General features: G+C 41.9%; 2 protein-coding genes across 2 annotated transcripts in view; both read right to left on the bottom strand.

The window, feature by feature from the left end:
* The window catches only part of LOC119720838 (laminin subunit alpha-1-like), a 40,828-nt gene extending 33,767 nt beyond the window's left edge, over positions 1-7,061 (bottom strand). The window contains exons 1-4 of the mRNA XM_038190694.1: positions 6,932-7,061; positions 5,425-5,898; positions 1,670-2,301; positions 612-793 (exon numbers count right to left, since the gene is read on the bottom strand). Of these exons, the coding sequence (XP_038046622.1) occupies positions 612-793; positions 1,670-2,301; positions 5,425-5,685 (1,075 nt within the window). The 5' untranslated portion in view covers positions 5,686-5,898; positions 6,932-7,061. The remainder of the gene's footprint in view (positions 1-611; positions 794-1,669; positions 2,302-5,424; positions 5,899-6,931) is intronic.
* A 1,022-nt stretch (positions 7,062-8,083) lies between these two features.
* LOC119720837 (mitochondrial-processing peptidase subunit alpha-like) lies at positions 8,084-25,626 on the bottom strand. Its single transcript, XM_038190693.1, has 11 exons — positions 25,417-25,626; positions 21,897-22,105; positions 21,273-21,352; positions 20,842-20,924; positions 20,501-20,603; positions 19,794-19,886; positions 18,127-18,402; positions 16,969-17,268; positions 16,673-16,735; positions 10,057-10,201; positions 8,084-9,438 (listed from the first exon to the last, which is right to left on the bottom strand). Exons 1-11 carry the CDS (start codon positions 25,572-25,574, stop codon positions 9,263-9,265), a joined length of 1,686 nt encoding a protein of 561 aa, XP_038046621.1. The 5' UTR covers positions 25,575-25,626; the 3' UTR covers positions 8,084-9,262.

Here is a 25,626-nt window from a genome sequence, read left to right as displayed (position 1 = left end):
ACCTTGACCGGGAAAGGGTACCAGGTTCCAGTCAAAACCGTAAACAGACAGGCCTAATTTGAATATTCGGTATCTTCCATAGAGCTATTAAATTACTAGAGCGCTAACTCCAAATTCTTGTGTGTGGAGAAGCTTTGAAGCCATCCTGGGTGCAGACATTTTGTATTCATGTGCGTGTTTGTAGAACATAATGAAATTAGATGGATTGAATTTTGAAAGTGTAATCTAAATGCAATGCGCAAGCGTACGCAAACTTCTTAAGCGCATGCTACGGTTTAAAAAAAACACGTTTAATCATCTGCAGCGGATACGCGCACGTGTTGCGCTGTTTGTGTAGAGCAAAATGACACTCTTTTGCTGATCGTGCGTTTTGGTTTTGGGCGTATCGGTTTCGATGAAGCACCAGTATGGAATACAAATGCAGATATGCAAATAGCCATATAAAAGACGTACAACATTTCTAGTTCTCCATAGGTTTGTGTGCAAACAGGCATCATTTTGTACATGAGTCAGCGCTCTAGTAATTAAATATAGCTCTATGGCATGTATGGTGGAACAGCCCTACAAGAAATGCATATTACTATATTATTTTGATTACACAAATCACTTACTTTCGCATTCATTTGGAGTCCCCCCTGGATAGGGAAGGGTGGAACCGGCCGCCCATGGCCGATTGTTATACAGAGGGAGGCACTGTTCACAGTTTTTGCCCATGGTGTTATGAGAACATTGACATACTGTCTCTGAGTTATCATTCACGTGACAGTATTTGCCATGCAGGTTGCAGTTACATCTGTGGATAGTCAAAGAAACGAAAAAACAGACGAGAAAATTAGCCTTGTGTTAACATTTGTAATGAACAGATTCAGTGGAATTTATGAATATGCTACAAGGGCAATAGTTTTGTACCAACATTTTCAGGAAGTTTTGTAGCTGAAACTCCTGAAAGTTGTCAAGTTGAAAAGAAATTGTGATGAGGTATATGTGAAACAGAAAAACTGTTTTGTTTTATGCAATGTTTTGTCCTTTGTAATTTAATTGTTCATATTTAATCATAGGGGCCTGTTCATTCTTCAGTTCACAACTCCAATGCAAATTTGTGATGTTACGGCAAGATATTCATGCTGCATATTTGAGAGAGTTGAACACATTTCACCTCTAGGAAATTGTGCCGTTAGCTTTTTGACATGAAATTTGCTTCAAATTTGTATTATGTTACTGGCCTAAGGCTTGCGATCTTCAAACAACCAGACAAGTTTTCTTGAAAATGTATATGTTTCTGTGACATTTTTACAAGCTAACTCTGTGATTTGTATTGACCAAATCATATGACTGAAACCACCTTAATTCATGAGTTACTTTTTTCCAAAAAACGGATCAATGAATCCACTTTTAATAATAATTCGTAGATGAAAAGATAAAAAATCAGCCAGTGTAAATCGAGAGAACAATGCTTCTGGAGTGAACAAGACAAGATATAGGTTCCTATGCATGCAATAATTTTCTTGTTTTCCAAAATTATTGAGACTGATTTGTCATAAACAAACAATGCTGCTAAACCTTTATAAATCCTACGTTTAAGGAATCAGTATTTGCATGTCACAAACCTTTACACATATCTTTCATAAGTCCATTAAAATAAAAAAAAGAGATTATAAAATGAACTTACATGAGGAAGGTGCCAATGTTGGATATGGCATAGTAGTAATGGATCAGGCTTTGGAACTGATACGTCCATTCCAAGCCGTCCGTGGCAGGATACAGCAAACGAAGCCGCAGGTCTGTCACTTCCAAGAATGCCTTCAGTTCTGTGGCATTCTCATACGCCCTCTGGAAATCCTGGGGAAAAGGGGAGCTGGTCAGAAGAGTCAGGCGGTCCTGGACTGTGAACAGGACCTCACCGCCTGAGTACAGTGCTGTCTGGGGCCCGCTGCTGTAACTCTCGCTGCAGATGACTTCCGTCGGGGTAGCGGCAGCGTCCGCGTGCGTCATCCCAAAGTAACTGCAGCTGTACGCATAGTACTGATACGGCTGCCATGTTTGGCCGTAATCGGAGGATTTCTCGAGGACCATTCGGCGCGGCAGGCTGGACTGGAAGACGATTTTGATCTCACTGTTGATGGTGTAGGAGTGGTTTAGGGAGAGGGTGAGGTTGACTTCTAAGGGGGTAGGGTAGTTGTACCAGGTGATTGACTGCCACCATGTGGGCTGGCCTGGGGTGGGCTGATCGTAGCTGTACTGAGGTGGGTGAGACAGGCTCGCATTGGTGGCATCACACAAACTGCACTCCTTGGAAATGTCCTACAAACAAAGTGGGGATATGGGTAAAGCCGAGTTTGCCGTACTTTTCTAGGAAGCCAATACTTTGCTCTATTAAAGTACTTTTAAATCAGGCAGATTTAATGAGTGGTTCCCTAAATCAAAAAGTTTGCACAAATATGAATCTTAGATCGAGCAGAACACTTGAGGAGTATCCCAGTTCACACAAAAGATTTAGAAATAACTTGGTGCCCCCAGCCCTATCTCACCAGACTCATCAATAGCTCAACATAGGATTTTTTAACTACTATTATCTAAGCTCGATGTCTTAGAATAATTGATTGTATTTGTGGATTTTGTATGTGTTTTACTTTCTTTTGCATTGTGTTTATTTTAAATTTAATTTACCTTTATTTTGTAAATCACTGTGCAATTCAGCTTTCAAGCTGCTCAATAGTGATAATAAACCCAAATAAATAAAATAATAAATAAAGCAATGTATTGAAATGTAACTGGCTACCAACATTTTAACATTTTTCACAATTGGAACAGAATGTGTACCACGAACAGTGACAAACGTTAGCAAAACCAACTTGACAATTCATTCTTGCAGTCTTACATGATAAATTTACATCTTGAGTTTTTATATTAAAGCATTGCAGTGACACATTGATTATCATTTTTTTTTAAAGGAAAATTCATTCATTTGCTTACTTTTTTAAGCCCCAACCTCCATAGGCCTTTAGCTTCAAAATATTACTAGTAGTCATTTGTATTTTGCAATACTCTAGCCATTTGGTGTCCATTATTCAAAGTATTTTATAGCCAAAAAAAAATGTAGCAGAGCATGCAACATGCTGTATTTTGCAGCATTTGGAACTTCATCCCAAACAAAGACAAATTAAGTCAGGGTCTGAACAAGTTTGGAATACATGGTGCATCTGTTCATTTTGTCTACAAAATGGAATTTGTATTGACTGAAAGTAGTTTTTTCAATTCTTCATCTTGCTCGAGGCATTTGAAAAGCATGTGACCTGGTATGCCAAAATCACCTGTGCATTTGGGCAATAAGTCAAGTTTTTGTTATTGCAATATTAGTAAAATATAGACTTTGCTCTTTCAAATACCACTATGTTTTTGAAATTGAATATTTCAAAGCAAAGTTAGTAAATTTTGAAATCGGACTTTCCAAAATGTCAAAAATGGGGAAAAGACCTTTAAAGTTTGAATTTAGTGAAAAAACCCACTTTGTCAATAAAATTTCTATTTGAAACGTTTACAAAACATTTTCAACATTAGTAGCATCACAAATTTCAAAAAAATATTGCAAAATTGCTGAAAATCACCCAAATGTCATTTAGCAGCTGTTTCCCGATTCGTAGCTCTGCCCAATTCTGCCTGGTTTTGACATACCACGCCACATAGCACCAACTATAGGCCCACACCCAAATTGTTTTCCAAATGAAAAAATGAAATATTTTTGTAAAAAATCAAGATGATATCATCACACCATTCCCTCATCAGAGCGCACTTAGGGCAACCAATCTCAATAAAATAAACATTTTATTTATGCAAATTCATGGTTGTTATTGACACAAAAATAGGCAATGGTGTCTTTTATTCAATCAGAATTTTCCCGGAACAAAACACAGCCAGGCTGCTCCTTTGAGGCCCGTTACCATGGAGACAGCAACAGCTGCACTTTCATTATTAAAACGGACGCATCAGCATGTGCCACACCTAAACACATGCGTGACTCAGATACGCATTGTGTTTAGGCCATGCAGCAAATTAAGAATCAATTATTAATTCCACCCTGCCCTGCGCACAATTTATACAAATTCCAATTCAGCCAAACTTTGTTAAATGCCAAGCTATGGATATTAATACTTTCTAAACATTGATTCAAACATCAGTTAATGAAATCAGTGGGGGTTTTCCTCTAAATTTGGAAAGAAAAACCATTTTTTTCACAAATATCTATCAACTAGAAATTAAGTTGAGTATAAAAATGTCAACATGCATTTTTTTTCAGTTTACGTCCGATGTCATGATTGTTTAACCTCCAAAATAAAATGCACTTAGTGTGCCAATTTCGCTGGATTTCTTGTTTGGAACAAAATAATGCTTCATTTGATGTATTCTTCAAAATGAGAAAGATAAATATTCAATAAAACTGTTAAAATTATAAAATAATCAATTATACCAATGGGAAACTGACTAGGTTCCCTAAAAGTTAAAAAAGTAGAATGCAGAAATTGACTGGAGCGGGGTTTGACATGTTTGAACCTCTGACCTCCGGATTGCTGTTCCAGTGCTCTACCAACTGAGCTATCCAGCCCCGTGTTGGTGGTTCCCCATTTTGTCGATGTCTTTGTTCAAGGGGCGCTCGTGCTAGTCAGAAGCCATAAGACGTATGGACCATGTAACCATGGATCACCCCCTTAGTCTGCTAGCAACATAAGGAAAACTGCAAACCCAGGAAATAGCTTAAGCTGATGATAAAGACCGGCTGGCTGATCTAAAACACTTTTCCAGTGTCACATGACTCCTATGATATCCAGTGCCTTTTACCATTTTATTGGTTGAACGTTCACAATCCTCATGTAGGCATGCGCAATACCAGGGAGTCAGTATTTCATAGTCCTAAATTCACAACTCACTGCCACAGCTGCGTTCTGCACGACATCGTACAGTACGCGCAATGTGCCTGCCAATCGCCATGAAAGGAGTTGTTTCTAGAGGGGGGTTTTGAAAAACAAAATCGTTGGAAATATATAATTTTGACTTGGTCTGACTTTTGGACCGAAAAGTTTTGATTTTTTGACCAAAAAGATATTTATGAATTGGAATAAATTTGTGCTTGGTTGGGTAATTATCAGCATCCAGACTCCAACTGGTCTTAAACATAGTGTTTAATACTGACCAAGCTAACCCGTTAGCACCTGTATTGTATTTATTCGCCGTTGAATCCATAAAACCATACAGAACTTGGGCGCTTCGGGGCGGTACAGAAAATAATAGAAAGGACAGTTTGGGCAGCACAGCTAGAGACTTTAAAAGATATTTTCAACAGATACGTACATTTTCCATTTTTATGTTTTAAAGCAGAAAATCAAGAATAAATGCATGACTGAATGAATGGAAGTATATAATCAACCTTACCAGCGTGCAGTAAATATTTTCGTTGATGGTCTGGCCATACCCACATGTGTGGTCCTCTGGTTCCACTGTCGGCAAGATGTTGAGATTATACAGCACCTCTGCATCGGCAAGACACGCTTGGTAATGCGTGGTGCCGTTGCTGTCTGTGGTCTCACAGTTTTGTTGGTTGACGTTTTGTGCTCTGGTCGGAAGCACTAGCAGGGCTAGGCACAGCACCATTAATTTGGGAAATACCATTTTGCCCAAGTTCTGAAACTTCATAATGGGGCCTTTTGATCTTTAAAGGTTGCTGGCAAGTTTTTTTTAAGTTACTAAACTTTTTTTCAAGTTCAGCTATGGCTTTTTCTTAATCAACTAAATTTAGCACATATTTGAAAGATTTGTTTACATTATGTACCACAACATGACATGTGACTTTGTATGACCAGCGTTGTTTGGTGTGTCACTCATAATTACATGTATGGTTCTGATAACCTGTAAGACGAAAGAGATTAAAAAAAATAATAAAAGTCAGAATATGTGAGGCAGATATAAAATGCACAAAATTGTTGATTAACATAGAAAAATAAAACATGTAAATGTTAATTGTTTAAAAATAAATAGGACATACAAAAAAGTTGACATTATCTTAATTCGTTCCAAAAAGTGCAAACTGCTACGATGAGAAGAACAATGCATTGCAAACATTGAATAATACCCAAATTTAAATCTTCCATCTTACATAAACACAACTTTCTCACAAAAGAAGTTGCTAAAAATATATTTACTTAGGCTGAGTAAGCAAAATAACTAGTTTCTAAAAACTCATTTTTTTTTTCCCCCAAGATGACAGACTTTCCAAGATGGCGGATAGATTCTTCCATTTCCTCAACTATTTTGCTGATACAAAATTGTTTCCAAAGGAGCCGTTAGGCGTTACCCTTTCTACATATAGCTACAATTTTGTTGAAAACAAATAAAACTATATTTACAATATAATGAGCAAAATATATTGTAAATGTAGGAATTTGTTTTAAAAGAACAAAAAGGGAGGCGGCTGGGGAAAAAAGGAAGTGGGCGGGGACGAGAAACTGGTTTATTTTTTTACATGACCTAAACTTATTTTGCTGTTTTCCTTCCCTCATTTGAATAAGAAAAAACAGTTATATTTCTCATTCCTCCATGACATATGCACACAGTAGTAAAGATTGTGGTATCCGTTTCCCCATAAGCATCTAAAGCTTGGAAGCGCACAATTGGTCCTTTACCCAAAGCCTGTCATACAATTCCGTCACCTGTGCATAATACAATGCCTGCACCTGTATCACACTCGATTCATTCATGCGTGCACATTCCAAGGCTGTACAGCAACCTGTTTCTACAGACGCTACCCCCTGTGAATGTATACGTGTATTATGAAACTAAAATAGAAAAACATTTGATTTCTATAAATTCCTACTGGCACAAAACCCTTTATAGTCTCTGCTTTTGTCATATAGTTATATCTCATCATTAAATTGCAACATACCTGTTATTCGGTGGCAAGAACATGACTTTTGCAGCACTTTTCTGTCGGTACTTTTCGATACAACTACCGAAATTATCACCAGTGACAGTCGTGAAGTGTGCGGAAAGTGAATGGACTTTCCCATTTTACCACCAGATGCCGCTTTCGAAAGCACGACTCTGATTGGCTCAGCGAAAACTTCACATGATTATTCATGAGACTCAAACTCGCAGGACAGCCGGTTTGGTAGGGAGAATTTCATAATGATCATTATCAAGCACAGGAAACTCTGCTGCATGTTCGCAACCGATGCAAACATACTGGGGGGGGGGGACCATAAGCTATTTAGCGACTTGAATTTTAGAAGTGTTGATTTAAAAAAATGGTATTAATCAGACCAAAAAAAGAAGAATGTAATACATTCTTCTTTTTTTTGGTCTGATTAATACCATTTTTTTTTTTATATATGTTATAAAGATGGATGTGATTAAGAGGGGGCGTTTCAGTTAATAGGGCTACCGAGCTAATTCCTATTGCACAATATGACCCTATTCAAATCTGATTCCAAGAAGTTGGTTTAACGAATGTGCTTATTGAAAGAACACAATCAAAGTTGGACACAGCATTTTCCCAAGGGGGAGGGGAGTGGCTGGAATACTGAATTCAAGATTTTCCACGGGGAGCGGGGGGGGGGCCCAGGCACTGCAGCCAACTCATAAAAAGACCCAAGACCATAAAAAGACCCAATTTCTAATATTGAGTGAATACCCCCCCCCCCCCACTCCATCAGCCCTTCACAATATTGTGCTGAAAGCAAGTCTGTGGATCATTTTACAGATGGACTTCCAGAAACAAGTAGTTTTACACACAAAAAATAAACAAGAAATTTAATAACTCGAAGCAAATAGGGCCCAACTCCACAATTTAGGCCAATATGAATTTGACCCAGCGTGTTATTGCTAGAAAAAAAAAGTTACCTTGTGTACACAAGGGTCTCAAATCCCCCCTCTGCATAGGCTTCTTATGCATCTAAATCACAATATGCATGGAAATAGTCCCATTACTTAGCATTTGACACTTTCTTTGTACATTGTACATGTGTACACAACATTTTAGTGGGGTTTTGGCCTTTCTCATTGGCACTATCACATTAAACAGCAACAAATAAATGAGTCAGAAACAAAAAGAAAAGTTTATTGAAAAGAAACATATTTTTATTACTTGATCACTATTCACAGAATGATACTTGAATTGAGCTTTACATTTATAATATCTGTAGAAAATTCATCGGTGTGCGTTTCATTTTCTTGATTGAAATAAAACAAATGATGCCTCAAGATAACTAACATGAAGGTGGGGGAGAAGGTGGGAGGGAGCAAATATGTTATGAGATGGAACTACTTCTAATAACTAAGTACCCAAGAAAAAAAGAGTATTGCGATTTGGTGAACTTCAATATATGCGCCAAAACATTCGGCCAAAAAGCGTTCAGTTGAAGGTACTGTATTTACACAAACAATTTGCATGGCATAAAGAAAGTTTGGGAAAATGCATGAGTTTTGCATCAAAACTGCTATATTGCCAAGTGCATACATTTATATCAAAATATAATGCTTTACAAGTTAACTGTCACCCTTTAAACTCTGACCGTTTCATAAAACGCTCGTTAAAAGGGGGAAAAATCTTTTAAAAAGACTTTACTGTTGGACCTTTTTTCTTAAATTTTTGAACCCCATTTTTCCCAAAAGTTCTAGCAGCAAACCTTTCAGCACTTTCAGACAATAAAATCTTTCCTGGGTGATTCTCTGACCTTGGCCTTGACTTTTGGCGGAAGTTTTGAATTGTGTGAGAAAGTAACTACAGCAAACTAAATGAAACCTTTTTGGGAATCATCAACATAGGGCTGGATAGCTCAATCAGTAGAGCACCTGAACAGTAATCAGGAGGTGGCAGATTCAAACCCCGCTGCAGTTAATTTCTTTGTTCAACTTTACAAATATTTACCAGTTTGTGCCGGATGACGTGTATACACACAAAGGTTTTGCGGTATTCGGACTGGATGACGGTTAACCACGCAGGGAGCGAGGCCGGAAAATATCTGTAAGCGAGCGAGGCCGGAAATATGAGTGTGCTGCCCGAGGGTGATGGCTTCAATCCACCTGGCTTGAGGTCGAGTGAAAAGTAATCCCGTGCCTCGTTCCGTTCTTGTCAAAATAACCCCAGCGCGAACTGGTTAAAACCTTTTTGGACTGAATTCCATTATCAAAATCCAGCCTTTCCAGTCTCAAGTTATAAGTTAAAAACTCTGTTGGACATTTCTTGACCTTTGAACCGTAACCCTTGACCTGAATACTACCTCCTGAAGAGGGAGGCAAACTTGCGCGGCAGACGTCCGTCTTTGCTGGCCAGCGCCTCTTGAATGGCGTTATAGTCTGGTAGCCGTGAGAGGTCACCCATCGCTGCGATGGACGGCTTAGAGCGCAGCATTCTGCTGGCTGCGCGCTGGATGTCCTCCGCTGTGATACTCTCTGTTAATGAACGCAAATTTTTTTTTTATAAACCAAAATAAGGACTTCAATCGGATATTCCGTTCACAAGTTGTGGCTGTTTAAAGTTCGCATTTATCGACTGTCAAAAGTAACATACTAAGAAAAAGGCCCTTAAAGTCATGAGTTTTGTCATAAAATGAACGATGCAAATTGTTTTTCCTTTAAAACACTGTTTTCCATGATTTTTATACTTTTTCTTTAAAATATGTGCAGTAGACGTATCAAAGATTACAAAAATCAATAAATCTGAAAATTGAATTATTTTTTTTTTTTAGATTTTCTCCACTGTGGCTGGTGCCCAGTTCCGTCTCATTTCGCCAGAACGCCTCACAAATGTGAGTCTAAAAATTCCACAATGTTTAAATGTGATTATCTTTGCAAATCACTCGGCGAATCACTTGTGAAAATACTTGGCAGCTTTTCATGTCACTCCATAGACATCTTACAAAATCATAAATTTTGTGTATGGATGCTATTTTTCTTTGGCAAAGTCCAATAAACATGTTTACTATTTCATAGTGATGAAAATCCATTTGAAATTTCAAAAGGAACAGGACTATCAGAAGTTTCAAAGATTTGTTAATTGACGATACTCACCAATCATATGGCAGTATTCCTGCGGTTGTTTCCTCTCACCTATAGCTAGGACCTGCCTACCAATATCCTCAAAGACCACCGGCCGCGCCTCGAGGTTCATCATCATCAGGGATTGTAGCTGCTTCTTGGCTCGGCTCAACTCAACCTGCAACAGACCGCAGGAGACCATAGCCAGATCAATGCTACAGCAGACAAACACATGTCATGATTGAGTTCATCTACTTTCTGTGTTTCTTGGGCACCCCTCCCAGCTACAATTTCAGTTCCAGAGCAACCTATAGTGAACCATAGATTGACCACGGATCCTCTACACAAGGATAAACGACTTCCCCAAATTTCTGGTCAGATGCGTGATACGGCACTTGCGCGTCGTACATGCGCGTGCGCGAGACTCGGCCCGCGACTGCAGTCTTTCAGTGGTCAAATTTCTGTCAGGATGCCAGCTGTCCGCGCATCGCGGACTCACCGTTCCATGCATTTTGTACACAAACTCAGATGAGTCGTTTATCCTTGTGTAGAGGATCCGTGGATTGACTAACAAAACTCGAAAACACAAGCAATTCAAAGATATATTGAACTATGGACGTCATGTACTAGTACCCCTCAATGATTAAAAGAGAAAGTTGGAGAGACCACTGGGACGGATTCATGCACACATTGCCGATGGTGCCTGATGCTTACACTGATGCATAGCTGCCAACATTTCAAAATCCCAATTAGTAATCAACCCGCGCGGTCATTTTCAACTTCTCGTTTTATCGAAAGCTTTACCAACATCGAGTACAGGTACATGGTTTACATGTACACATACATGTGCATACCCTTCTTGTTGTGAATAATAATGTACTGTAGGCCAAAAGATAATTTAAAAAAAAAAAAATAAATAAAAAAAAAAAAATTATTTATTTTTTTTATTTTTTATTAATTTTGTTTTAATGTCTGTATTTGTTTGTTGAAGTCAAATAAATAATAAAATAAATAACATGTGCGCATATTTTCTTGAGATGTATGCTATCGATGTTGAGTTTCGAGTTCGTATCATGTTTTTACACACAATGATCTATGGCCACCGTATGCAATAGAAATATCCTGCCAACATACCTTGCAAACGCATGCTGATTATCTTTTCTGTCCGTTGTGATAAACTCAAACTCTATTACCAATTATTCCAACCATACTCTTATTAAATTCCATGATTAAAATCTCGCACTGATGGGTCTCATCCCGGCAATAAGCGACTAAATGTGCTCACGATCGTCACTGAAAAGTAGTCACAGTACACACAACCACACATCCACGAGATGCACACAAATGACACACCATTGAAAAATGTTTTTAGTCTGGTCCTCAAGTACTCCACTGCGCACACTTCATTGATGTCTATCAGGTGCTTGACTGCATTCTTATTAGACTTGTCACCAGTCCATCCATTATTTCGTTTTCGGTCAAAAACGATACTTTACATTTTTTTTTTTTCGTTAGGTAGAAAATGGGAAATTCGTAATGTTTTAGTGGCAAATCGTATTTTCGTAATTTAACAAACAATTCGTAATAATTACGAAAAAATCGTACTAGTTGGCAGTGTTATATCCTTTGGAACGGATTCGTATTTAAACAACTTGGGACGCAAATAGCACCACAACAACTCCAGCTCGGTTTGGCTTACAACTTCGTAACACACGTTTATTCAACATGGCTCCGCGCACAGAAACTCTTACACGAGTTGACCTTTGACACACTCTAATAGACTGGCTACCTGTCACATGCAGACACGACATCCCTCCCCTTCAAAAAGAAACTTTGGTTTTCTTGAATAATGGGTGACATGCAAAAGGTCAACTATAACAATCTCCACTGCCCAATAATCACAGCAACTAACAAACATCTTTAACTTTAAATCCAAACACAAATATTAAACTTTACAAACCCTGATATAATCAACAACATGCATCTGTCTGACCTTCATGGATTTGTATACATGCACAAGTCAAGCTACTACTGTTAGCGCAGGTTTGAAATTTACTATCAACAAACTGAGGATGTTTTCTTTTGCTGAGCATCATGCCCAAAATCAAAACTCTAGTGGACGGATTGAGATGAAACTGCGTTTTGTTTTGTTTTAGAGAACACTCCTATAAAACTTTTCTCATTCAAAACAAAAGCATGCTAAATACATGTTTTATGATGAACAACACTTATATAAAGTAACTTTAGTTCAGTCCACTCTAGTTCAAGATGTAGTCCTTAAACTTAGGATGCATGCCACACTGTCTCTTGGGTCTGCCCGCACATGGACTGGGCAGCTCCTTTGCAACCGGTGGGGTCACAGCGGGTGGGGTATGAGTTACAGTCTTTTGGGGACTGATTGCCTGGTCCATGGTGTTCCCACTGCTGTCCGCTATGGGAGGTTCACTGGCGGTGTTAATGCCTGTGTCACTTGCACTCTGCGTGAACTTCCGAACATGGCTGGTGTTTCGTGAGTACTGGGCTCCCTCCGGGGATGCAACAACCACACTGTTGCCGGTTTTACTCACAACGGTGAATGGGTCGGGAGTGAAAGGAGTAGAAAGTTTGTTGGTCTTCTCCTGCCTCACGAGGACTTGGTCGCCAATCTGCACATCAGAGTATTTTGCATTTCGGCGTGTATCCGCGTACATTTTGGCTTTTGCTTTGCTTTCAGCATCATGGTCACGAACCTCCAAATCAGTGTGATCGTCTGGCTTGAATGCTGGTAGTTTGCCGCGGATTTTCCGGTTAAACAGTAGTTCAGCAGGAGTTTTCCTTGTGGCAGGGTGTTCGGTTGCGCGGTACTTCGCGACGTATTTGCGCAGTTCTTTTCTCCAATCCTGACCTGCAGCTTGCGCAATGCGGATTCGTTTCATGATCGAGTCATTCTGTCGCTCCACCTCACCGTTTGCTTGAGCCCACTTGGCTGTTACTCGCACATGGGATATTCCGTTCTCCTCACAAAAGTCACGAAACTCTTGCGAGCGGAATTGCGGACCGTTATCCGACTTAAGGGTCAATGGTATGCCGTGGCGGCTAAATGCCTCTTCGAGGGAGTCAACGATTTTGTCTGTGGTGGTGGAGCTCAATATCTGGTATTCATAGTACCGGCTATAGTAATCCACCAACACTAGTATAGAATGTCCCGATGGAAGTGGCCCAAGAAGGTCGGTTGCCAGATCTTGCCACGGACCATCCGGGAGTGGGGTTGACCTAAGTGGTTCAGGGGGGTTAGGTCGCGATACAATTTGGCATCCGTGACACGACTTGCAGAATTTTTCCGCTGCTTTGTCCATTGCCGGCCACCAGACTTTCGTGCGGAGATTTTGTTTGGTGCCAACAATGCCGAGATGCCCTTCGTGAGCAAGAGCGAGTGCCTGTTGCCTCAATTTCTGTGGTAGGACAATGCGTGTTCCCCGCAGAACAAGCTGTCCCATGATACACAGCTCTCCTACGACCGGAGCGTATGCCTTACACTTTTCGAACTTTCCAGTGCGAATTGCTTCTCTGACGTTTGCAAGTTCACCGTCTTCGGCAGACGCGTTTTCGACTTGCTTCGTGGTCATGGCACGCGGCGTCGCAGATACAGCTACGAAACGAACATATTCATCCGCGCCATGGGCATGTTCCGGTTTGCACTTGCCACTTAAGAGGCGTGACAGGGCATCAGCGATATTCTCGCGTCCGGGGACGTATACAACTTTGTAGTTGTACGGTTGTAAGCGTAGTACCCAGCGTTCTATCCGTGCACATGGTTTGGAACGGGGTCCATATATGGCCTCGAGTGGCTTGTGGTCAGTTAGAAGCTCAAAGTCGCGTCCATAGATATAGGCATGGAATCTTTCGCAGGCCCAAACCAACGACAGGGCTTCCTTTTCTGTTTGCGAATATCTTCTTTCGCAATCGGTCAGGCTGCGGCTCACATAGCAGATTGGAACCAAACCGTCACGCTGTTCCTGAACTAATACTGCACCCAGGCCGACTGGGCTCGCGTCACCTATCACCTTTGTCGGTGCCGTTTTATCATAGTACGCGAGAGTGGTTGCCTTCGCAAGGCTCTCCTTAAGCGCGTTGAAGGCTGCTTTCTGGTGTGGCCCAAATTGAAATGGAACGCCTTTTCGGGTCAGCTTGCGAAGCGGGTCGGACAGAGTAGCAAAGTTGGGTATGAATCTACTACTGAACCCAACTAGGCCGAGAAAACTCCGAACCTCTGATACGTTCTCGGGCTCTCTGAATTCGGATACGGCTCGAACGCGTTCTTGCGTGGGACCAATGCCCTTCTCGGACAACAGGATCCCCATGAATACTAGCCGGCTCATGTTGAACTGGCACTTCTCAGCATTCAGGGTAAGACCTAGCTCCTGCAATCTGCGCAACACTGCAAGCACTCTGCTGTCATGGGTATTTTGGTCAGGGCCATGTACGATTATGTCGTCCGAGATATTTTCTACGCCTTCAAGACCTGCTAGCGCTTTTGCGATCATGTACTGGTACTGTTCGCTCGCGGAACTTACTCCGAATAGAAGTCGTTTGTACTGATATAGACCGCAGTGTGTGACAAACGTCGTGATCCCTCGCGACTCCGTGGCGAGTTCCAACTGGTGGTAACCCCATTTGAGATCGAGTTTACTGAAAACCTTTGAGCCGTTCATGCTTTGCAAAAGTTCATCCACAGTAGGGATTGGATGACGGCCGCGTATGATCGCTTCGTTCGCGCGTCTCATATCTAGACAAAGTCTAATATCGCCGTTCGGTTTCGGTACCACGACGACAGGGTTGACCCAAGGTGTCGGGCCATCAACGGCTTCGATTATGTCAAGGCACTCTAGTTCGCGTATTTTTTGTTCTACTCTACTGCGCAAATTGAATGGTGTTCGCCTAAGGGGCTGCGCAACTGGCGTAACTGAGGTGTCGATGTGGAGCTTAACTTGCTCAGTTTTCAGCTTACCCACGCCTCCGAACACCCCAGGAAACTGCTGCTGGTACTGCTTGGCCTTGTCACCGTTCATAGCTGAGCTGTTCTTAGCGCACCTGTCAACTTTGACCTCATCTATAGTCCCGGCGTGGCCACTTACAGCATTGATTCCGATTTGGAGTATGCCCAGTTTCATTGCTGTGTCTTTGCCAAGTAACGGTACTCCCTTTCCTTTGATTACGATGAATTCGGCTCGGGTAGATCTGCCTGATACCTGCACTTCGCACTCGAATGTACCCTTGAGTGACAGGGGACGGTCTGCTCCATACGCCCACAGCTTTCTGTCTGGTGGGGCTACATGGGATTCACACTGAATTTTGTTCTGTTTGAGTGAGTCCCAAGTCTGCTCGTCGATGATATTGCTTGTGGCTCCCGAGTCAATCAGCATGTTAAGGTCGACTCCGCCCACCTTGATCTTCAACATGTTCGAATGTGGTCCCTCTCGGATGAGGAAGGCGTAATCTTGTGAAGCCTCGGGGTTGGCGTGTTCCTCACCCACTTGGTTGACTCTGGGCTTTGTTTTTGTTTTGCACATCTTTGCGAAGTGGTCCCTGCCAGAACACTTTTGGCATGTCTGACCCCTCGCGGGACAGTTCGAGTCACGGCCGAAATGTCCGGTTCGACCACATCTGTAGCAAGCACCTTTGGGGGTCGGTTCAGGTTTTGTACGCCGATTTCCCGTTTGTGATTGTGGCGACCATAAGTGTTTGGTTTCCGTTTTGGGCTTATACTGCTTGTCACGGGATTTCTGTTTCTTGTCTGACACACGGTTGACAGAGTCAGATTTAGGGTCTTTGCTTTTGCCAGACAGTGCAGCCATTTGTCCTTCCACCTTTTCACATTTATCAGCTATTTGCAGTGCCTTATCTAGTGTCAGTTCAGCCCCAGTTTCCAACAGTTTGCGCCTAACATAATCGGATTTGCACTTACTCAACACAGCATCCCTGATCTGATTGTCCTTTTCCCCTCCAAAATCGCAATCCCTGGCCGCCCTCCGAAGTCTGGTTACAAATTGTAGCACAGTTTCTCCTTCCTTCTGTGACAACTGATGAAATGTTTGCCGTGAGAATGCTGCGTTCTTCCGGGGAACAAAGTAGGCATTCAGCGCTTTTTTTGCAGCATCGTAGTCGGCAGGGTCACCCGTGTTCGGCAGGGTTTGAAAAATTTCCTGCACGTCTGGGCCCGCAAGGTGGAGCAGCAACGCCCGTCGTCTTTGCTTTACCTCGGGTGCGGTGGCAGATCTAACGATGTGGCCCTTACCGTCCGCGTACAGTTCGAACGACGTGAGCCACCTTTCCCAACGCGGCCCGAGGTTTGCCGGCTCTGAAAAGCAGTCGAAGGTGGGAATCACGGTTTTCTCCATTGTTTACCCTCGTCGCCAATGTTATATCCTTTGGAACGGATTCGTATTTAAACAACTTGGGACGCAAATAGCACCACAACAACTCCAGCTCGGTTTGGCTTACAACTTCGTAACACACGTTTATTCAACATGGCTCCGCGCACAGAAACTCTTACACGAGTTGACCTTTGACACACTCTAATAGACTGGCTACCTGTCACATGCAGACACGACAGGCAGCTATGCTGATGGTGCCTGATGCTTACGCATACACGCTGCAGCTCATAACTTACCTCTTCTATGCGACCTGCCATGTTGACAAACTCCCTCACTATTACCTCAACCAATTCTTTCACCTGTGACAAATTACATCAAATAGTCATTCTTTAGGTCACTTTTGCGATAAAAATGCATTTGCTGCTATATGCCTGTAATTAACAATGTCAAACACTCCACTCATCCAAAACTCTAAATGTATAAACCACCCCAATTTTCTGAAATGAGTAGGCTTATTTTTTGTTCTCGATTTTACCCTTTTCAAATAAATACCCAGTTTTTCAGTTCAAATTGCAAATGCGTGGATACTAACCATGCCTGGGTTTGCGCTGGCATGAATGCAGAAGATGCCGCTATCCTCGTAGCTATGATGCATGGCGATAGCGCTGTACATCCAGTGAAATCGGTTCAGGACGTTCAGGTACAGCCGCGTGTACATGCCTTTACCAGGACCCCCAGCGGAGAAGGACCCCCCACCGCCCATCAGCATGTTCAGGACGGAGAAGGCGATGAAGTCGGGATCTTTGTGGCCGCAGGACTCCAAGGCAATGACGACGTGGGCAAGCTCGGGGATAGGGGTGCCTGGGGCGATGTTGGACATATCTCGAACCTCCTGGGATAGTAACAAATGAAACACACAGGTTTAAAGATGTAATATTCGTGTTCTTCAACAAATTAAATTTTTCTCCAAAGGAATTTTCGACTACTTTTTAATTTTATTTTGGGCATCTGTGAGCCTCTTAACATTTTTCTAGTTTTTGTTTGCTTCAGCGCACAAATATATCTGACCTGTGAGTAGACTGGTTCCAAGTCGCTACTTCATTGATTCTGATAGGGGGAAGGAACCAGTCTACCTCAGTGGTGAGACCTGAATTTTTGCAAGGGCCGTAAGTAATTAAAAATGTCCATACCATCGTTAAATTCTTGCATTGGGTGACACGCACCCCTTAGCAGCCAATATTTTGTCATAACATATCTTGGATTTTTGCAGGACTAGGTGAGATAAGCACCGATTCAGCACAGATTTTCATCAGCAACTCCACTGTTCCCACAACTTGACTATGATTGAAGCAGTGGTGAAATAGCATGGGTACCAGTGACATGATAGTTCCTCATGGTACGTTAATGGTCAACATCACTAATGTGTAGAAAAGCATTAGGTTGGGGTAACTGATGTGCAATGTAATGTTTATGTGTGGTATCATAAAAACGTCCCTGTGCCAAAAGTTGCTCTTAGGAGCTTGAAATGTGATGTTTCTGGACCAATTATATATAAATTTAAACATCCACGAACAACAAACAACACATGCTGATGGTGTACCCAGAAATCATGCATAGTTGATAGTCATTTGAATGCTGCGGCTTTGCATCCCACTTCTGACACCAGTCAAACATATCTCAACTACAAAACTGCAAATACACAGCAAGTTGTAAAGTAACAACACACAGTGAAGTGTTACATTCTCCTCACCCTCTCTATGCCACCAAGATACTGTGCTATCGACTGATCCACCTCAACAGGCTTCCCAACGACCTCCGAGTTCTCCCAAGCTGGGGCCCCGCCCACAAAGTGCTCATATGCATAATCCACTAGCCGGTTGTGGTCCATGCCTACCCCGGCCAGCACCATACGCTTTGGGGTGTGGTAGTTGTGAAGGTACTTCTGTAACGTGCGGTAGTCGATGCGGGAGATGTTTTCTACCGGACACAGTTTGGGCAAACCTAAGGTGTTGTTCCTATAGGCTGCCTGTATGTGAGATGTACAAAAAAAGGTTTTGACCATGTAAGTTAAAGTAAAATTCTATTTAGAGTGGCCCTATATACACCATATCACTTGTGACTTCATGCATGTTGGTTACTGACAGGAAATCAGGCAACCCAAGCATCTTTCTCATCTTACTTCCCTGTAACTTCAAACCTTCTACTTCTAGCCATATTTTATTTACATTGTGGTGTGGGCTCTACGCGTGAACAACAGGAGGCACTTTTTTTTACCACTTTCCAGAGCCCAGCATATACGTACTGGTTGGTGCACGTACAGCACATTTATTTATGTTTATTCTGAATGTCCACAAAGTCATACTCGTAGCGTCTTGAAATGAATGCACAAAGCCACAGTGTCTTCGCGTGAGCGTCAGGCGTCATGTGTTCAAATGTCTCTCCTAGTGGTCTCCCCCAACTCTCCCTTTCTCACCACTGAGGGGGTACTTGTGCAGGGAGCCCATACATGTATTGCAGAATGCATCAGTTTGATGAAAGTCGGTATCAAGTGACCACAACATCAAATTTTGTTAACAACTTTGACATGGTGAATTGACTAATGAAAACTCTCAAAAATTTAAGATCTTTAACCCTAACTCCCCAGCCTAATTTACTAGGAACCACACCCATTCTGGCAAATTCCAACATCCACATGGGAAATTGTACACACACACTGTTGGACTTAGTTTCTGGATGTATGCCAACCCCAGTGAAAAAGACCATCAGTTTAGGGGTACTGTACCTATCCCAACAGATTTAAACAAAACCTGCGGTTGAACTTTGATGGGTTGAGTTCGGTTAGGGTTAATGTCTTGTCCACAACTCCCATTTTGATTCCAAAGGGGCCCCTCGTAGGTTTTTACCCGCCTTTCAACCAGTTCGCACCAGGATTATTTTGTTATTGACCGGACCCAGGTGCGGGATTGTTTTCACAAACCTCATTGCCAGACGGGTTCAGGCCATCATCTGTGGGTAGCACACCCTGATATTTCTGGCCTCGCTCGCTGCGAGCGGGTCGCAGACAGATATTTCCAGCCTCGCTCGTTGCATGTTTATCTGTCATCTGTTCCGAATACCAAATACCACGCGTATACACTTCATCCGACGTGAACTGGTTAAAACTGTCTTCACTGTCTACTAGTTTCTTTAGGTTTTGGGGCACACATTTGTTATCAAATCAACGCAAGTCACTCGAAAGTCATTCAATCTCACTAGTGGCATTAATCTCAACTAGTGACATGCTATTCAAGTGAATACCGTCGTCATTGTTCGTCACCTTTAACTTGTGGCCAGACCAATGATTTGACTTGTGATTCACTTGTGATTGACTCATTAACAACTCTCAAAACACAAAGATAAAAAGACTATTGCTATTACCCGATGGATCATTTCAATGAGACTTGGCTCAGCATCTGGTCTGAATGTAATGTCCTCCAACTCAAACTGGATGGCCACTCTAGCATCATCAAACTGTGTGGGTGCGCAACAAAGATAAGAAACAAAATCAATGTTAATAACCATCCAGGGTATGTTTGCTAGAACCATGCCAAACATAGCAACACTTGACTAAGTGACAAGCCTGCCAAATGTAGCAAGATCCATCAGGGAAAAATCTCCAAGCCACACTGCCTCAGAGTCTGTGGTCACCGCATGCAGCAGGATACAACTGTGGCATTGTTCAATGGGATTAGCTCTCATTGTTTCAGACCTGGCCATTCATGCACTGGTGTTGGTAGCTGAATGCATCAAAGTACACCAGTTCTTTTCCACCTGATGCACTGTGTTGCATATGGCAGGGGTAGGGTTAAGCACCTTTTTTAAAATTAATTCCCAGTAATGAATTCTAGGGCCAAGTGGAGAAAAAAAAGTATCAGCTTGACTGGACTTGAACCCTGGCCCAAACCCAGACTTCACCCTGGCTGCATTTATGGAACCTGAAGTTTCAGTTATGACACATTTCTAGTAAGTTCTGCAGTGTGTAAGCCTGCAACTTATACAACAAATAATGGCATAATTTACAGAGTAAACTATCAAGCAAAAAGCAAAAACTCTAACTTCAACGTAAGTGAAAAGGATACCATTACCTCATCCAATGTCAGATTAGGTTGAAGGACAACCTGTGAGAGAAGCTTGACGACTTCAGGCAAACCCTGCGTTTCGGCCGACACCCCATAGATCAAGGTATCCCTGCAGACAAAACAACACACCAGCTTTACTCTAAAACTCACCTATTAAATCTGATTCATACATCACATGAATGCAAAGCGAATTTGACGGCACAATATATTTGCTGCAAAATTCGCCAGAGTCACAATATGTTAAAATTTTGCAGATTAGCCGCGCAAAAACTTGCTGTGACGTTACAAATTGGCATTCATTGGCTATAGCCATTAGGCTTCCAAAACTAAAAAAAAAAAAGATTTACCTAGAGGATTGACAGTCGCATATTCCACCGTATTTCTCTAGCTCTTGAAGTATGTGATCCCTATTCTTGTACAATTCTGTGGACTGTCGATCAAGAAAACACAAAGTGTTAGAAAATGAGAAAAGGAAACACGTCAAATTGACTTGGCGAAATGAAATTGTGGAATATTTTACCAATAGGTTCAATTAATACTTGCAACTCGACCAACCTGGATTTGCAAAATCATCAACTGGGCTTAATTTCATGATGTTGCCCCAAAATGGACTAACCTTAGTTAAAAAAAAAATCAATCAAATTAAACGATTAAAACCTGGTTTCCCAACCACATTGACTCAAGTACTCTTGATTTATCACATCTTTCTTCGACCCAGACATTGGAGACTAGCGACTTGAAACAATTTTGGCTCATGATTTTATAGAATACAACTCACCCCAAATGCCAGCTTTTCCAGAAAATGAGAGATGCCTTTAGTGTAGCCAGCTTCATACCGTGACCCAGAATCAACCAACACTGGATAGCATGGGAGAAATCAAGAACAGTCACGACTGATTGAAAAGAGATCTCTTCAACAGTTTATTCAGTGACTCAATTTACAATCTAATACACAAAACTGTGTTACAGTGTCTCTAAAAGCCATGTTTACAGGGAAGTTTATTAAAATGGGATGGAGGCGGCTATACCTACCCCTAGAAGTATGGGTGTTTTAAATATTATGCGTCATAATGCATTTTGCGGGGAGTCTTGCAATTAGTATATTGTGAACTGATGACCAAGTGCAAAAATGGACGCGATATATATATATCATAAGTAAGGTGAATTTCTTATTGTATCTATTGTGGCAAGATCGGCCAAGTTCAATCATTTACAGATTACAGAAGAATTTGAGTATAACAGGGAATATCACTTGAAGTATACAACTTAAATGGGAAAATCTTAATAGCCTTGGGCAAACCTGTGACGAAATACTTCATTCTATGTGTACCTTTTTGGTAGGAAACCCAAGGTTCCAGGGTTAGGGCAATAAAACTGTTTAAGAACAGCACCCAACACTCACCTCCCACTGTGCAGAACTGACCAAACTTGTTCATGGAAGCCACCCTAAGCCCATTGTCCAGCGTAGTGACCTGTGTGTCTTGGGAATGATTGGACAACGCTGCGTAGACCGGCGGGGGCATGCCGGGTAAGGGCTGCGTCAGGGGGATGCTGCCTGCATTACCGCCGTCAGCACTGCAGAAACTGCGACTGCCTAGACGACCTCTTAACCTGTGGGCGATAACACCAAATTTCAATACTTTTTTTGGCTTGTGACTAGAGCCAAAGAAATTGACTAATTGGGGGATTGCTAAAACTAAAGCTAGATAGCTCAGTGGGTAGAAAGCTGGTACAGTATTCCGGTCAATTTCTTTGTTCAACCGTATTTATTCGTATTCAGAAGGTTTCAAATCAGCCCATTGAGTACTGGGATAATGTGAATGTCTAACAAAAAAATATGCACTTGTTTTACAGTCCAAATTTCATTAATAATAATGTGTATTTATAAAGCGCATGTATCCGCCAGTATTGGTGTACATATTCGTCTTTTCAAACCTTTGACGAAAAATACCAGAGAACAAAAGAGAACACTATCGTCCACGATTCCCAGCATATGTCCGCGATTGGGGTCGTGTACAAAACCTATGGGAGTCTTCCTAAAAACAAGCAAAAGAGGGACAAACAAAAGAGGGACAATAGGACGTCCACGATCGACGGTGAACACACGTTTGTGTGCTCAAGGCGCTACATCATTATGTACTCAGCTCATTGGGCCAATGAAACATTCCAAAGACAATCTCAGCTCGATGCTGCCATTTCGGAGCAAAGCAGCAAAAACCAGTCACAATAACCACATCTGCCCTGACAGGTACCCATTTACTCCTGGGTGGAGAGAAGCAATGAGTGACAAAGTGCCTTGCTCAAGGGCACACACACCATGACCCCAGGCTGGACTCGAACCCACAACCTGCAGAATTACCCGCAGACCAAGAATTTGATGCTCCAGACCTCGAGGCCATGGCACTCCATGTAATGTATTTTAACACATTTGCAATCACTGACTACCACTGAGGTTATTAAATGGTTACACATCCTGGCAGCAGGATATTACATTCTGCAATAATATAATCTGGCTTTTGAAACTTATTACTTTTTCTTATAAAAAAAGAAGAAGCCATCTGAGGTACTATTTTACCATAGCGGTAGTAGCATAGCCCCCTCAAGCATATTGTGTGAGTAGTACACAAAATGATAGAAAAATAGTCTACATCATGATTTACATTTAGAAGCATGAAAAGCCCAAGATTCAAACAATGTCTCAAGGTACATAACCCTCTGGCCTCATCAGCTCACACCCACTATGTATTCCTAACTTGTGATCACTGGAAAATTTCCCCGTATTTTATTTGAAGTGCTGTGAACTGGTCCCGCATATTCTCCATTCTTAAACCGGCAAATCGCACAGCACCCTCATGCGTATACAAGTTGGCCTACGCCATATAACATATTAAACATTTACAGGGGCGTCAATCGGTTCTCAAAAGTGTGGGGGGGGGGGGGGGACATACCTTGATCAGAAATAATGCGAGCGCGAAGTGCGAAGCCCTTACAGCAAGGGGTTCGGGGCCCGCTTAAGGGCCCCGAAAAATTCGGATTCTAGATGTTCATGTGGTGTGATCTGAGGCAATTTCTGACCACTTTAACCAATATTTTTCTGAGCAAAAGATAACGATTTAAACATCATTTTCGAGGTTAAAGTCATTGAATAAGCTATTATATTCTCAGCTAAAGGCGTGGGGTTCGAGGCCTGCTTTATAAGGGCCCCGAAAAAAAATGATTCTAGATGCTCTGTGGTGCGATCTGAGGCAAGTTCTGACCACTTTAACCAATATTTTCCCAGCAAAAGATAATAATTTAAAAATCATTTTCGAGGTTGAAGTCACTGAATAAGCTATTATATTCTAAGCTAAAGGCGTGGGGTTTGGGGCCCGAGGGCCCCGAAAAATTTTGGATTGTAAATGCTCTGTGGTGCGATCTGAGGCAATTTCTGACCACTTTAACCAATATTTTCTTAGCAAAAGATACATTGTAGTACATAATAGGGCCCTGTAAATGAGGCACGAGTTCAAAAATCTGGGGGGGACATTTGATATTGTGTCCCCCACACTTCAAAAAGTGTGGGGGGGGGGGGGCATGTCCCCCCCCCCCCCCAGGATTGACGCCCATGAACATACATATAACATACGGCTGTTGCCATGCGATTCAGTGCGGTATTGCGCGTTCACGGTACATCAAGGTGATCGCCATCGTGTTGCATTTTGTCGTCTTCAATGTCATTTTACCCTCAATTTCCCTCAAAAGTTCAAAACCCTGGCCTCCATCTATGACATCAGAGATGCAAAGATCACACAAAAACTTGGCGTGTGACCGTGCAAGCGGCAAAGGCCAAAATTTAAAAAAGCTGGCGTCTGGAATTTTTTTTTCCTAACACTGTAACATTGCGCACCTGAAATTCGGGTAGTCTTTAGCCCATAGTACTGAGTTCTGAATTACACTAAGAAAATCCATGTCTAAAATCAGAACTACTCAGAAAATTATACACTCTTCGTCTTACAAATTACATCCGGTCCTACTTAACTGCGTCAACAAGTGTCAACAAGTGTCAACAAGTGTCAACAAGTGTCAACAAGCGTCAACGGTCGTCAAACTGGATGATGATGCCTAGCGGCGATATCCAGTCAACTTTCTGAGATTCTGAGATTCTGAGATTCAACAAGCATCAACAAATTTTGTATAAGTTTTGGAACATCAAAAGACGCTTTTTTTGTGGTAGAAATAGTGACAAAGGACACATTCGGCATATAAAATAAAGTTAAAATTATTTAAAAACTTGTTATTTTGAACGCGAAATGTACGACGAGTTTGTCGAGTTTGGGGTGGCCGCCATTTTGTTTACGTGAAGCCAGCCGTACTATGCATGCGTGACGTGTACAGAATCATACTACCATGACTACGCATGCGCGAAGTGTACAGTGCCAGCTAAACAAGATGGTGGCCAACACTAATCGACAAACTCTTCGTACATTTCGCGTTAAAAAAACCCAAGTTTTTAAATAATTTTAACTTTATTTTATATGCTGAATGTGTCCTTTGTCACTATTTCTTTCTACCATAACAAAAAGTCTTGTGATGTTCCAAAACTAATTTGTTGATGCTTGTTGACGCCCGTTGACGCTTGTTGACGCTTGTTGATGCATTTTTAGTAGGACCCATTACATCATCCATTTTTCATTGACCTCAAGTTCAACGCTCAATTACAATTCCCATACAAAAATACGTGAAGTTCTGCGTGTACACGATTGAATGAGCACACATACAGTGCGGTATTCGACCGGCATCGCGGTGTACTGGCGTGACTGGTACCATGGAGGAATAAGAACACCATAGAATTCAAATAAAACTGGCAAAGAACAAGGCATCACTGACACCCGGTACCCTAAACTGACCACTGCTTTGGATTAACATGGAAATTTAATACAAACCTGTGTCCGATCGCTCTTGAACTCGATACACGAGCGCACCTTTCGGCAACTCGTTTTGCCATGCGAGTCGCCATGTTGAATTTTGCCTTTGGATAAACTTGCTCCTCTTCCTTGCTTCGTGTACAACGCGTGGAACCACCAATGCATACATGGGTCATGGGGTGGGCACTTGTTTTTGTAACTTACTTATGGACTGTAACAAGTCTATTT

Source organism: Patiria miniata, unplaced genomic scaffold (genome assembly GCF_015706575.1).
Source record: "Patiria miniata isolate m_02_andy unplaced genomic scaffold, ASM1570657v1 HiC_scaffold_9, whole genome shotgun sequence".
In the NCBI taxonomy this organism is placed as follows: Eukaryota; Metazoa; Echinodermata; class Asteroidea; order Valvatida; family Asterinidae; genus Patiria; species Patiria miniata.
This window is presented reverse-complemented; position numbering and strand designations above follow the sequence as displayed.

Coding starts and splice junctions, on each gene's coding strand:
- LOC119720837 (XM_038190693.1), bottom strand. CDS start 25,574: ATGACCCATGTATGCATTGGTGGTTCCACGCGTTGTACACGAAGCAAG. Junction 19,887..20,500: donor CTAATCTGACATTGGATGAG/GTAATGGTATCC, acceptor GCACCCACACAG/TTTGATGATGCTAGAGTGGC. Junction 10,202..16,672: donor TGGCAGGTCGCATAGAAGAG/GTAAGTTATGAG, acceptor GGTCTGTTGCAG/GTTGAGTTGAGCCGAGCCAA.